This window comes from Protomyctophum bolini (assembly GCF_963924005.1).
Source record: "Protomyctophum bolini genome assembly, chromosome: 3".
Classification (NCBI taxonomy): domain Eukaryota; kingdom Metazoa; phylum Chordata; class Actinopteri; order Myctophiformes; family Myctophidae; genus Protomyctophum; species Protomyctophum bolini.
Window position 1 is genome coordinate 10,685,910 of NC_137864.1, and position 12,500 is coordinate 10,698,409.

Genomic DNA, 12,500 nt, shown 5'->3' on the forward strand with positions numbered 1-12,500 from the left:
CACAAACGTCTCGAGGGATTTAAGATCTCGGAACTGGGAAACGTGTCTTTCGCACCATAATAGTAGTAGTGGTTGTTGGACCAGAAATAGGAGGTGATGTCGGTCATGCGACTCATGCCACTCCCCCCCCTTTGGTCTCCTCCGAGGGGGAGGTCTCTGTGAACCTCACGGCCCATTGAGTCGTTGACTTCCTGTAAACTTCACTCAACCTTGTAATGTTGGAAGCAGGAAACAATAGTTTCTATTTCAGCTGACAGGGCTGTTAGGGGGACCCCCCCCCCCCCCCCCTTTGTCAATTGTTTGTCTTTCGGCCTCCTTTGAGTCCGCTGCTGTTTCACGGGCCGAAACCCATGCAGGCTGTTTTCCCATGCCAAGGAGATGAGGTGTGTGTGTGTGTGTGTGTGTGTGTGTGTGTGTGTGTGTGTGTGTGTGTGTGTGTGCGCGTGCATGCGTGTGGGGGGTGTACATATGAAGGTGTCATTTGTTCAAATCGGAGGCGGAGCCAATCACACACAGCTGTGAGAAAATGAACCGGAACAGGAAACCTGGTGTGTACCTTGTAAATTGGATATTGTCATACCGGTATATTAATAATCTGTCTGTCTGTCACACGCTCTTACGCACGCACGCACGCACACAGGCGTAGTGGCGTACACCCACAAACACAGTCTCTGGTAGGAAATGGAGCTTTGTGTTTATGTGTGAGTTATCTGTAGAGTGATTGTAAACAGAGTTGTGGAGGCATTCCACAAGTCAATGGTCTGCCTGTCCATACACTGTCCATATAGACATGGACAGTGTGAGTGCGTACGTGCGCGCGAGCGTGCGTGTGTGTGCGTGTGAGTTCCGAGGGCCAGAGAGGAGTGGAACAAGGGCTTGTTTCCTGCGATCGGCTGTATTGTTCCTTCCAGGGTTAATAGTGCGGCTGTTGGAGCAGGCAGATGGATGGTGTGACAGCGGGCACAATGGTACCTAGATGATTGTTCTGTAGAGGCTATACAACAGGACGGGAGTGGCATGAGAGATAACATTCATAGACAGCCAGGCGTTTGTCATAGAGCCATAATAGGCGATTAATAGGGTAATTGTGGGCACAATCTCACTCAACTCTTTCATGACAATGCAGTACAATAAAATAAAATGAAACTCAGGGACATACCCAGAATTAGTTGCATCACTTATTTTGGGAACGCGTTTAAGGAAGTATGGTGTTAATTGTCCGAAAACCACAACAGTTAAAATACGGGAGGTTGTGTCATGTATCCTGTAGGTTCACACTCTATAACATACGACGAATTAGACCGTTCCTCACCCAGGAATCAGCCCAGCTCCTAATCCAGACAACAGTCTTGTCAAAACTTGACTATTGTAACTCCCTCCTTACTGGCCTACCAGCATGTGCACTTAAGCCTCTCCAGCTGATCCAAAATGCTGCAGCTCGCTTGGTCTTCAACCAGCCAAAATTCTCACATGTCTCCCCCCTGCTCCGCTCCCTCCACTGGCTCCCGGTCGCTGCCCGCACAGAATACAAAACTCTGATGCTGGCATTCAAAGCAACCAAAGGTATGGCTCCCCCATATCTTGCAAGTATGATCGAACCCTACAAACCCTCCCGCTCACTCAGATCAGCCAACGCAGGGAAGCTGGAAGTACCCTCACTAAAAACGCCGGGACAACGCTCCACACGTCCCAAACTCTTCTCCCTTCTGGCTCCAAAACTGTGGAATGCACTTCCCATTGCAGTCAGAACTGCAGCATCACTCCCAATCTTCCGCCGTAGTCTGAAAACCCACCTTTTCAGACTCCATCATGGCCCATAGCACTTCCCCCACCCCCTTAGATAGCAATTCTGTAGACTTAGATAGCATTTGATACAGACTTATAGCATGTTATGTAGACAGCATAAGTGCATTGTATGTAGTCATAGCACGTCATAGTACATATGTGTAGCATAGTAGTATAGATGTATAGCTTATATGTATAGTTTCATTATAGATATTCCACTGTTACTTTCTTAGCTACGCATGTTTCATGATAAATGTCTTTATGTGATGTATTCCCATGCTTTTTGTTCTTGCTTAATGTAAGTCGCTCTGGATTAAGAGCGTCTGCTAAATGCCTAAATTGTAAATTGTAAATTGTAAATGTGTGAGTGTGTGGGTTGTGGTGGGAAAACGCCTTCTCTAAAAGTGGAAGTGGATGGTGGCAGATGGGAACCGAAAACTGCTAGCAGCACAGAAATAATTAATAAAAGTTGTCCTTTATTGAAATGAGTATTAGTCATTGTAATAGAGTATTAGTTTTGTAATCCCTTCCTGTTGAGGGACTCTCTGGCAACTCCTAAATCCCAGCCACTCTTCCCTTTTTAACCTGAACCTCATAGTAAGACCTTAAGAGAAGCTCTGTTTACCAAACAGAGCTCTCTGAGAAAGAGAGAGCGAGAGCGAGAGCGAGAGGGAGAGAGAGAGAGAGAGGGAAAGAGAGAAGATTATTGCTTCAAAAGCTCTGTACTTATAGCTTGCCTACATGTACATTGTCGTCGTTGGGCGGGAATAACCTCATATGTCCAAAAAACTGTTACTTTCCAGGTTTCCGATTCAAAAGTAGCCTAGGCCCTAGCCTAACCTCAAAATGCATCGCTTCGCACCGCGTTTCGAGCTCATGGATCTACTACATTCGATGCTTTTGTGTGACACACACAGTTAAAATAAAGAGACAAGAGGTCCGACAGGAATAGGATGAGTTGGTGGTGTGCTGTATATCATGGTCCAGAGTTAGAGATGTCCTGCATGTTACTGGGTTCACCTCAGCTCAGCACCACTCATCACACATACAACCACTTGGAGTTGTTTTATGTTTTTTGAGGGGCGCTATAGTCCCAGCACAGCACAGCTCTGTGTGTGTGTGTGTATGTATGGGCACGGAATGTGCTCAGCTGATTGTTTGAGCACGGAATGTGATGCCATGGGGTGACGCAGTGGCAAAGTTCCTATACCCACCGCCACAGAGGTTGTGGGTTCCAATTCCACTGTGGTGCAATGCGGCTTTGTCGGACGTCTATCTACAAACACAATTGGCCTGTGTTATTTAATTGTCACGGCACGTAATCCCACGGGATTGACCTGTCAGTGGGGAGTGTTGGGCGGGAGGAGAAGGACAAAATAATGCTTATAGTCTATACTACGTCCTCCCAGTGGGGTCTCCTTGCCGGGCAGGTGAGGCAGTATAAGATGCAACAGCAGTGACAACACACAGAGGTGTGTGTGTGGGGAGGAATCAATATTGGCAACTAAATTGCCAATTGCTCTCTCTCTCTCTCTCTCTCTCCCTCTCCAGGACTCTCCCCCCCAGCCCGACGTGGAGCAGCGGTTGCGCGGTGCGTCCAGCGTGGATGAGCTGATGAGCCTGATGTACCCGTCCTACTGGAGCGTCCTCAAGTGCCGCTCCAAGCTCTCTGCGGCGGCCGCCGGCGCCAGCGGAGGCGTAGGGGGCGGGGCCGCCACTTTCGCGGCCCGGTCGGCGCCGCTGAACCCTCCTCCTCCTCCTCCTCCGCAGGGGCGGCGGGAGGAGGAGGAGCCTACCTTCGCCGCCGCCTACCTCAACCTGGAAGTGCTGAAAGGTGAGCGTTCAACTCCTGCGTGTTTTATTTCATTCATAGAGAGAAAGCTATTTGCTTCAAAAGCTCTGCACCAAGCTAGCTTTCCTACATGTATATTCTCTCTGTCGGGTGGAAACCTCATATGTATCCCCCATATAATCCTTATATTCCCCCCCCCCCACACACACACCTTTCTCTCTGTCTGTGTAGCTATAGAGTCAGAGTGGAGGAGGACTCAGTGCATGCCCAGGGAGGTGTGTGTGGACGTGGGCAGAGAGTACGGCGCTCCCACCAACGTCTTCTACAAGCCCCCCTGTGTGTCTGTGTTCAGGTGTGGCGGCTGCTGCCACTCCGAGGACAAGCAGTGCCGGAACATCTCCACCGGCTACCTCAGCAAGACCGTGAGTATGCAAACAAAGATGGTGGATTTTAGAAATATATGTGTTTTACTTAGGTAAAATGGTCAATACTGCATGTTAGCATGTTACAAGCAGACGGCCCGTATTCAGGAAAAGTACAAAAGTATTGTCAAGTCATCAAAATGTACTTTAAAGTATACCCAAAGTAAAAGCACACATTTTGCAGAATGCCCCGATTCACACGTTCAATAGGCTATAAAAACTAAAGTAAAGAAGTGGGTGAAACTTTGGTGGGCTTCTGTCGTTTTAAATGTGCTATATTATAAATACACTTCCAGTTGCACAATACTGGACGCAGCCTCTGTCAGCACCCTGGCAACGGTCTCTGCTTGTTCAATGTGAGATGGAATTTGACATGATCGAGTATACCAGCATTGCTGCCAAACCATATTCTAAAACAATATTCTACAATTATCTTTCCAAATCAATATGATTTCTCCTAACCCTTCTCCTGTAATGTGACCGGTGCATTCGCATGTCACTTGTATTTAGTTTTTTTCTAAAATGCAATTGACAGGAAAATGTGTGGGTCGACTCACACCACACATGAACCCATTCGCTTGCACTGCGACCAGCAGGGTCGACATGGGGCAGGAGGGGGTGTCAACATGGGGGCCTGCGGCCTTTTATGCATTTATCTGGAGACCTTGACACGGAATGTCATGTTTGAGCAGCCCTGCTTATAAAAACACAAGCACGGGAGTGCACACAGTCTCTCTCTCTACACACACACACACACACACACACACACACACACACACACACACACACACACACACACACACACACACACACACACACACACACACACACACACACACACACACACACACACACACACACATCTCATTCTAATTGTATTGGCACATTCGGCAGCTAAATGCATATCAATTTTGTATCTTGACATGAAAATGTTTGACAGCCACTGTTCTACGGCGCTGGAATTAAAACCTTCTCAAGGTTTACAGCAGTGCATGGTTCTCAAACTTTTTTCATGTTAAGGGCCCCTACATTGATTTGGCCACGGACACCCCATCTGTGCCAGGGACCCCCAGAAGAGAAGATTTGTGTTAAAAAAAAAAAGAAAACCCTGCTGTGAGCTTGTACAGTACATATGCTTTTTTATATAGGTCTACAGTATAATAGCCAAAGTATAAAATATGTGTAAAGTATAGTGCTTAAAACAATTGTGATGCTATATTAACATAACTTTGCTTGGGACGCCACTTTGAGAACCATTGGTTTACAGGTTCATTTAACGCTTTCAAACGAAATTAACAAATGGGATTTTTCTGTAGTAAAATAAAATGTCCTGCACAAGATGAGGGCTGACGATACTCAGCCTTCGTTTAACTGTTAATCTTGTACATTCCCTAGGATCATTTTGGGTTATTTCTAGTAATTGGCGGTGACGGTGAACGTAAACTAATTGCTAGTCGGGACCCCTCGGAATTTGGCCAAGAACATTTGGTGGTCCTCAGACTTTGCTTTGAGAACAGCCTGTGACGTCCTCGCAACAACAAAGAATTGGGGTGGAGGTTGTGGGGGTCTTCATTTGTACACGTGGGGTGTGTTCCGGTGGGTTTAGTGTTAGGTTGGGTTAACTGAAGGCACACACACATTTAGATTATGGCATGTTTAAGGGTTAAGGTCAGGGTTGCGGACTGCGGAACTAAGGGAGGCAATCAACCCAAAGTCAATAGAGTGTCCTCACAAGTATGTATACCGGTATGTCTGTGTGTGTAGTGTGTTTTCACACACATGCACGGTCGCACACTCACACTTTGAGTGGTGTGCTCTTGCTTTTGTATGTTTGTGTGCGTGTGTTTCACCTTGACCTTTAAACTGGTAGGAAGGTAGAGCTATTCGTGTGTGTGTGTGTGGTGTGTGTGTGTGTGTGTGTGTGTGTGTGTGTGTGTGTGCGTGTGCGTGCGTGCATGTGCGTGTGCGTGCGTGTGTGTGTGTGTTCCAGGGTCAAACTGCGGTGAAAGGGAGAAGAAGAGAGTTACTAGCATGTTAATTGGTCCGTTAATCTGTGTGTGTGTGTGTGTGTGTGTGTGTGTGTGTGTGTGTGTGTGTGTGTGTGTGTGTGTGTGTGTGTGTGTGTGTGTGTGTGTGTGTGTGTGTGTGTGTGTGTGTGTGTGTGTGGTCTGAATGATTGATGTCATCATGTTTTTTGTCCTGCTGACTGTGTTGACAGTATGTTCATGTTCAGGGTTGCATATAATGGGAGTTGTTTCCACTGGACTTTTATTACAGCTGCAAGGCAGCAATTCACACATATCAAGGTTCAAGGTCGTACTGTATATAGGTACATCTTGTGTACAGGTACATAAGAGTAAAACATATTATTGCTTGGCTTCCTTCGGCTACTTGCTCACCATGGGTGTGAGAGTGCTACAGGCCTCCAGTCGCTTTACTTTGCTTTATTCTTTGTGTTAAAGCATGATGATTGCTGTTTTGAAGTATGATGGGACTAAATGCCTAAATTGTAATTATAATTGCTTGAATTGGTATCCGTGAAGCCACTATATGTCAACTGTAGTCAAAAATGTTTTCAAAAATAGACGGATATTGTCACAATCCAACAAATTGTAATGTAGGCCACAAAGCCACTTGACCCCTATCATCTCTATTCTAGGGGGAACATATATAGACAAACAATAGTCGATCTACAAGCAACAATTCTTGTGGCTATTTTTGGCAAAGACATTTCCTTTAGAGGTGGTGGGGGTGGGGGGTGGTAAGAGCCGATCCCGTTCAGCTAAATTAGAGATAATCCTAGAGATAATCCTTGATCATACAGTGTCACACAAAAGCAAAGAAAATAGTAGATCTACAAACTCTAAACATGGCACAAAGGGACGCATTTTGAGATTGTTGATCTGCTACTTTTGATGCTTTTTAATTTGTTTTGTCTCTTCATCATATGAGGAATTACCCACAAATATGCTTTCTGATCTAACGTTATGGAACGTAAAGGATGTATACATTAGCATCATTTGCTCGTAGCACAATGTGTGGCTCTGTTTGGAACGTTTTCACTGTCTAATGATGCAGGAATGCATTGCATACTCAACGGAAATACCTAAAATAATATTTTGAAATAATTACAGGAAATATAATTATTGTTGTTGGAGGTAACTCGTTTCACTGTATACTGATAAAACAGCATACGACGTTTAGCTCTAGACTCCAGGACATGGAAAGGGATTTTATTTTTCTTGCGTGGTTTTTATTTTTTCATTACTGTATGACCCTGTCCATAGCACTCTAGCAAAACGGACCCTTGCATGTCTCAAACTCAGAAAGTGTTCCATCTGTACACTCTCTGAGTTAAATTAACAGGAGGATACAGTGTGAATTGTGTGGTCCCAGAGACAAAAATGTTATCAAACTGGGGTGCTGTTTTTTTCCCTCAAATAAAGCATTTCTGACACCGTTGTGCTGTGAACAATGAAAAACGAAATTATACTCATCCTCCACAACTCCCAGGTCACAAAGAACACACAATCACTGTTCCTACTGTGGAGCTGATGGCTTTTCCTTCAGTTTGGACATTGATGAATGATGATGCACTCGGTGGCATGGGGTTCATTGTGTGCTTGTGCGTCATTAATTTCCTCTACCTGCATTAATGAGCTGGCCTGCAGTCTGTGATGTGCCTGTGATGGCTTCCATTGTTTCACTGCATCTCCTCCAATCACTGCTGCCTTGATGAGCTGGAAGCTGAGAGCTGATGGCTCATTGTTTATAGCTGCTTATACTTCCTGTGGATGTGGACACAGTTCATCAAGACGCCTCTTGCTGTGCGTGCGGCCGCATGTGAGCATGTGTGTGTGCATGCGTGTGTGTGTGCAATGTGTGCATGCGTGTGTGTGCAATGTGTGCATGCGTGTGTGCGCGTGCGTGCGTGTGTCCATGCAGTAGATGTACAGGGCAGATTATAAGAAGAGGGTCAATTAGTGGATGTACTGTACACACACACACACACACACACACACACACACGCACGCACACACACGCACACACACACACACACACACACACACACACACACACACACACGCACGCACGCACACACACACACACACACACACACACACACACACACACACACACGCACACACACACACGCAAAGACACGTTTTGCATTTTTTGTAGGAACAACTACTTCCTACACAAAGTCAATCAAAAACACATATAGCCTACATAAAAAACTAAAAATGGGCTAAGTACACAATGTTTTGATATAACATAATGATTGCAGTCGGGCAGAAACCTCCTATCTAACATTTTTGTGTTTTTCATAAATTAACGCCCTACTTGATCATATACTACAGTGTCACACAAAAGCATCAAAAGCAGCAGATCTACAAGATTGAAACGCGGTGCACAACGACACGTTGTGAGCTTGTATATCTGCTACTTTGGCATTTGATTCCTGAAAAGTAACACTTTTCGACATATGAGGTTTCCACCCGACAGAGACGATATGTTGTTTAAGGCATGCTACGGAAGACGTTTTGAGCATAAATCATTTCAACAGACAGTTGTACACCAAATATGACGTAGCATCATTTACTTCCCTCACACGATTATTGCTTAATGGAACACCATGGGAGCGTTGTTGAGATGTATACGCAAACTGTTGGCAACGATGCCTTGTTACTGTAGCTCCTTTAACATCTTTCATGTCTGACTATGTACAATTTGCGTGCTACTGTAATATCAGGTTCAGTTTGACATTAATCACCTTTGTGGTCGTCAAGAAGGTTCAAACCCGACTCCTTTGTGTGCCCTTGGGGAAGACACTTATCCCCTAAAACGGTTAGGATTTAGATTTGTAGAATCGGGCCCTGAGGTCTAAATGGGACCACATTTAGTATTTGTGGTCGCTGGTGACTGAACTTATAAGAGGGCTTTTATTTTTGTTTTATTTTTGTTGCATGACTGCCTTAGTTTGGTTGCATGGAAACTTGGAGCATTGCTGTGTTTGCATGCAAAACCCAATCCATATCTCCGCAAACTCGCGCAGTCATTTTCTTTCAGAATTAATAAAAAGCAGGTTCGTTTTTCAGAACCAACTCCCTCGTTTTTGTCAAAGCCGTCTGGACTACAAGGGATTTTGAACGGTTAGGCCTCATTAACTCATTGACTGAGTTAAAACATTGTCTATAACTGCCCTTTCCTTTCTAATCATCATAGAATATTATTCTATATTAGAATATTATTCTATACAATGATCCTTTTGACAGACACAGTCTAGAGTCGAGGGACAAACTGTTCCATAGTACTGGGCAGGTGAGTGAGGCTTGTTTTTCTTTTTTGAACACCAGAAATCAAAAAAGTGTTTTTTATAGTTTTTATAAACCTTTTAGCATTATCCTAAAGCATCTGAAAAATAGTGTGATCACGTGATTTTGGCGTGTACTCCTTTTGTTGATCCTGGGATCATCCACAGGCTGCGGTTGCGGTAGAGCGCCCTCTATCGTAAACCACTGAAAACACAATGTAGTCCAGCAGCCAAGGGAAATATATATTGTGTGGGAAATATATATGTTTTTTTTATTGGCCTAAAATATTCTTGCGACCCCAGGTCTCATTTACTATGAAAACGTGCAATTCACGTCAGTCAGTCAGTGTATCACTCAAAATCCTCATACATAAGAAAGCCCCCATAATTCGTATGGTGCCCAGGTCTCGTGAGGTCACTATATGACATCTGATTTGAAAACTAGAGTTCTCAACAGGGTTCTCAAAACAAAAATACATCGCATGGATGCACCTGGGACGAATCCTCAGTGATGTATCCCAAGGTCATCAGGGTTTTGTGTCTCCCAACATCATACCCCTCACTCAGGTGACCCAGCCGGGGTGATCAAGTCCCGACTTACGTCCCAGTAGCTACCCTCGATCAGTCCCATTAGGATGAACGACCTTCATATACCTGATGAAGGTCGTTTAGTGCCAGACAATATTGTTGGCTGCTATGGAGTGTCACACAAACCAAGAGTCACTTGTCCGACGGACAAGTACAATTTTAATGCACATGTCCGGAAAGATGTATTACTTGTCCCGGTCAACAGTACAAGCCTTAATGTCAAGCCCTGCATGCTCCGCCAATCAAATCAATTTGGTACACACAGACGCACAAACCTGGGCATAGGAGGGGCTCGTGCCCCGGCTTCGTTTTCAGAACCGATCGTGTTTGTCAAAGCCTGCACGTCTGGATTAGATGGGAGGGAATTGAACGGTTAGGCCTCATTAAATGTACTCAATACTTCAAGGACAATGTCACTGTCACCTCTCACAATAACAATACAGCTAAAATAAAGATACAAAAAGCCCCCCCACCCCCCAAAATAAATGTGTTACAAGCTATGCGTCTGGCAGCACCGCAATAAAGCTGTGGGTTTCGCTGAGGTTTCACAACACATTCTTCTCCTCTGCTAGCTTTTGCTAAATGCTGTTTTTGGCAGTGGGCTGAAAGGCCTGGCAAGCCACCGAAGGGATTTAAATACTTAGGAGCTAATTCACGTCGTGGTAGACTAGATAATTTACTGTTTATCTGAACTGAAGTGACTCTTGTCTGAGTCACGTATTTTGTTGTCCAGTTTCCATGGAAAGCTTGGTGTTAGAAACTTTCTTATTATTTCACTTTTTTCGAACCAAATGAAGGTCAGGTTATCATTGCTCAAGTTTTCGGTGTTTAACTTTGTTCCTATCTGCTGTGTTTGGCAGGACGTCGAAGGCAAAGCGCTGGCAGACGTTGACAGGTCTCAACACTTAGCAGACGATGCAAATTGCGGTAAACGGTTTTGGTTCCTGGCGTTGAACAGATTTTAAGCGTCTTTCAATCAGCATTTCTGTCTGTCTGAATGTGTGTGTGTGTGTGTGTGTGTGTGTGTGTGTGTGTGTGTGTGTGTGTGTGTGTGTGTGTGTGTGTGATAGAGAGAGAGAGAGAGAGATAGAGAGTTGATTGGCAGGCTGTTTGTTCTCCACACCTGTCCTATGGGTCAGAGGTCTTCAATGTGTTTCAGGCCAAGGAACCCACCTAGCTGAGAATTAAATAAAGCAGGGACTTATTGGATGTTGCAGACCTTTTCATGAAGTTCATAGATCCTTTCGGCATGTGTGAATGATGTACAGTTACAGTATAGTGATAGTTGTTCTTGGTGTGGAATGATGGCTCTTTAACGTTGTTGTTTGCAGTGTTTTCCCAGTCAGGACAGTGGTCACATGTCACGAGAAGGACACAATAGAGTGAAAGCCTCTTCATTGACTCAGCATTGAGGAGCCTGAATTCAAACCAATTAGAGTCCCTGACCTCCATTCAACACTGCTACTGCATCTCTCTCTCTCTCTCTCTCTCTCTCTCTCTCTCTCTCTCTCTCTCTCTCTCTCTCTCTCTCTCTCTCTCTAATCGGGATCATTAAAACTGACCCGGTGCATTTGAGTGCCTTTGACCTGGCTGAGTGGTCGCCATGGTAATGGTCCCTTCAAGGAGCCCACCCACAAAAAAACCCTGAAACACGCGCGCACACGCACACGCACACACACACACACACACACACACACACACACACACACACACACACACACACACACACACACAAACACACACACACACACACACACACACACACACACACACACACACACACACACACACACACACACACACAGACAGGGTAGCACTTCCATAAGTCTTTGATGTGGGTTTAACGATGACATTTGGTCAACTAGCTAGAGGAGGGGGGGGGGGCGGTGCTGTTATAATAAATCCTTCAATTTCAGGGTAATTGACTCTGGTGACTTGTGGTTGGGGGAGGGGGGTCACGGTTTCACATAATATCACATGATGTATCCAATCAGGAGAGAGAACTCATGTAGCCATGCAAGACTCATGCAAGACAAAATATAGCTGCAAGCAACGATAAGACGGGGTCAAGCCATAACAGCAATAAAGATTATTATGCAATGCCTGTCTTCTAATTAGTAGCAAAATACTACTTGATACTCGATACAATGATAACTACAATGACTCCATTAGGACTAACAATTATAATGTTATATAGAGAGGGGTGATTAGGTTGGAGACTGGCGATGATGTCACTTTTTTTGTTACCCCCACGAATCAACTATGCATTAGCAGGGTCTGGATCTTGGACCCAATCAAGTTCTGTGTTCCGTGACTGGAGATGACGTCAGTTATTTTGTTACGCTGCCTGGCTGAAGTGGTTGTCTGTCAACGCTGTACTCCTGCAACCAACCATGCATTAGCAGGGTCCAGACTCCACACAGATGAATGGAAATGCAATTTCAAGAGGGAGTGGTTAACCAGGCTACGAAAATCGTTTTTCGTAGCCTGAGAGTGGATAGAGCAGATCATGAGTGGATAGAGCAGAGTGGATAGAGCAGATCATATAATTAATTCATTGGGAGATCTAAAGGTCAGAGGTCCTTTGACGAATGACTGT

At 45.0% G+C, this 12,500-nt stretch overlaps 1 protein-coding gene across 1 annotated transcript in view; it reads left to right on the top strand.

The window, feature by feature from the left end:
* vegfc (vascular endothelial growth factor c) overlaps nucleotides 1-12,500 on the top strand; it is a 73,363-nt gene that overhangs the window by 38,824 nt on the left and 22,039 nt on the right. Inside the window, exons 2-3 of the mRNA XM_080759847.1 lie at nucleotides 3,337-3,619; nucleotides 3,809-3,999. Coding sequence (XP_080615973.1) covers nucleotides 3,337-3,619; nucleotides 3,809-3,999 — 474 coding nt within the window. The remainder of the gene's footprint in view (nucleotides 1-3,336; nucleotides 3,620-3,808; nucleotides 4,000-12,500) is intronic.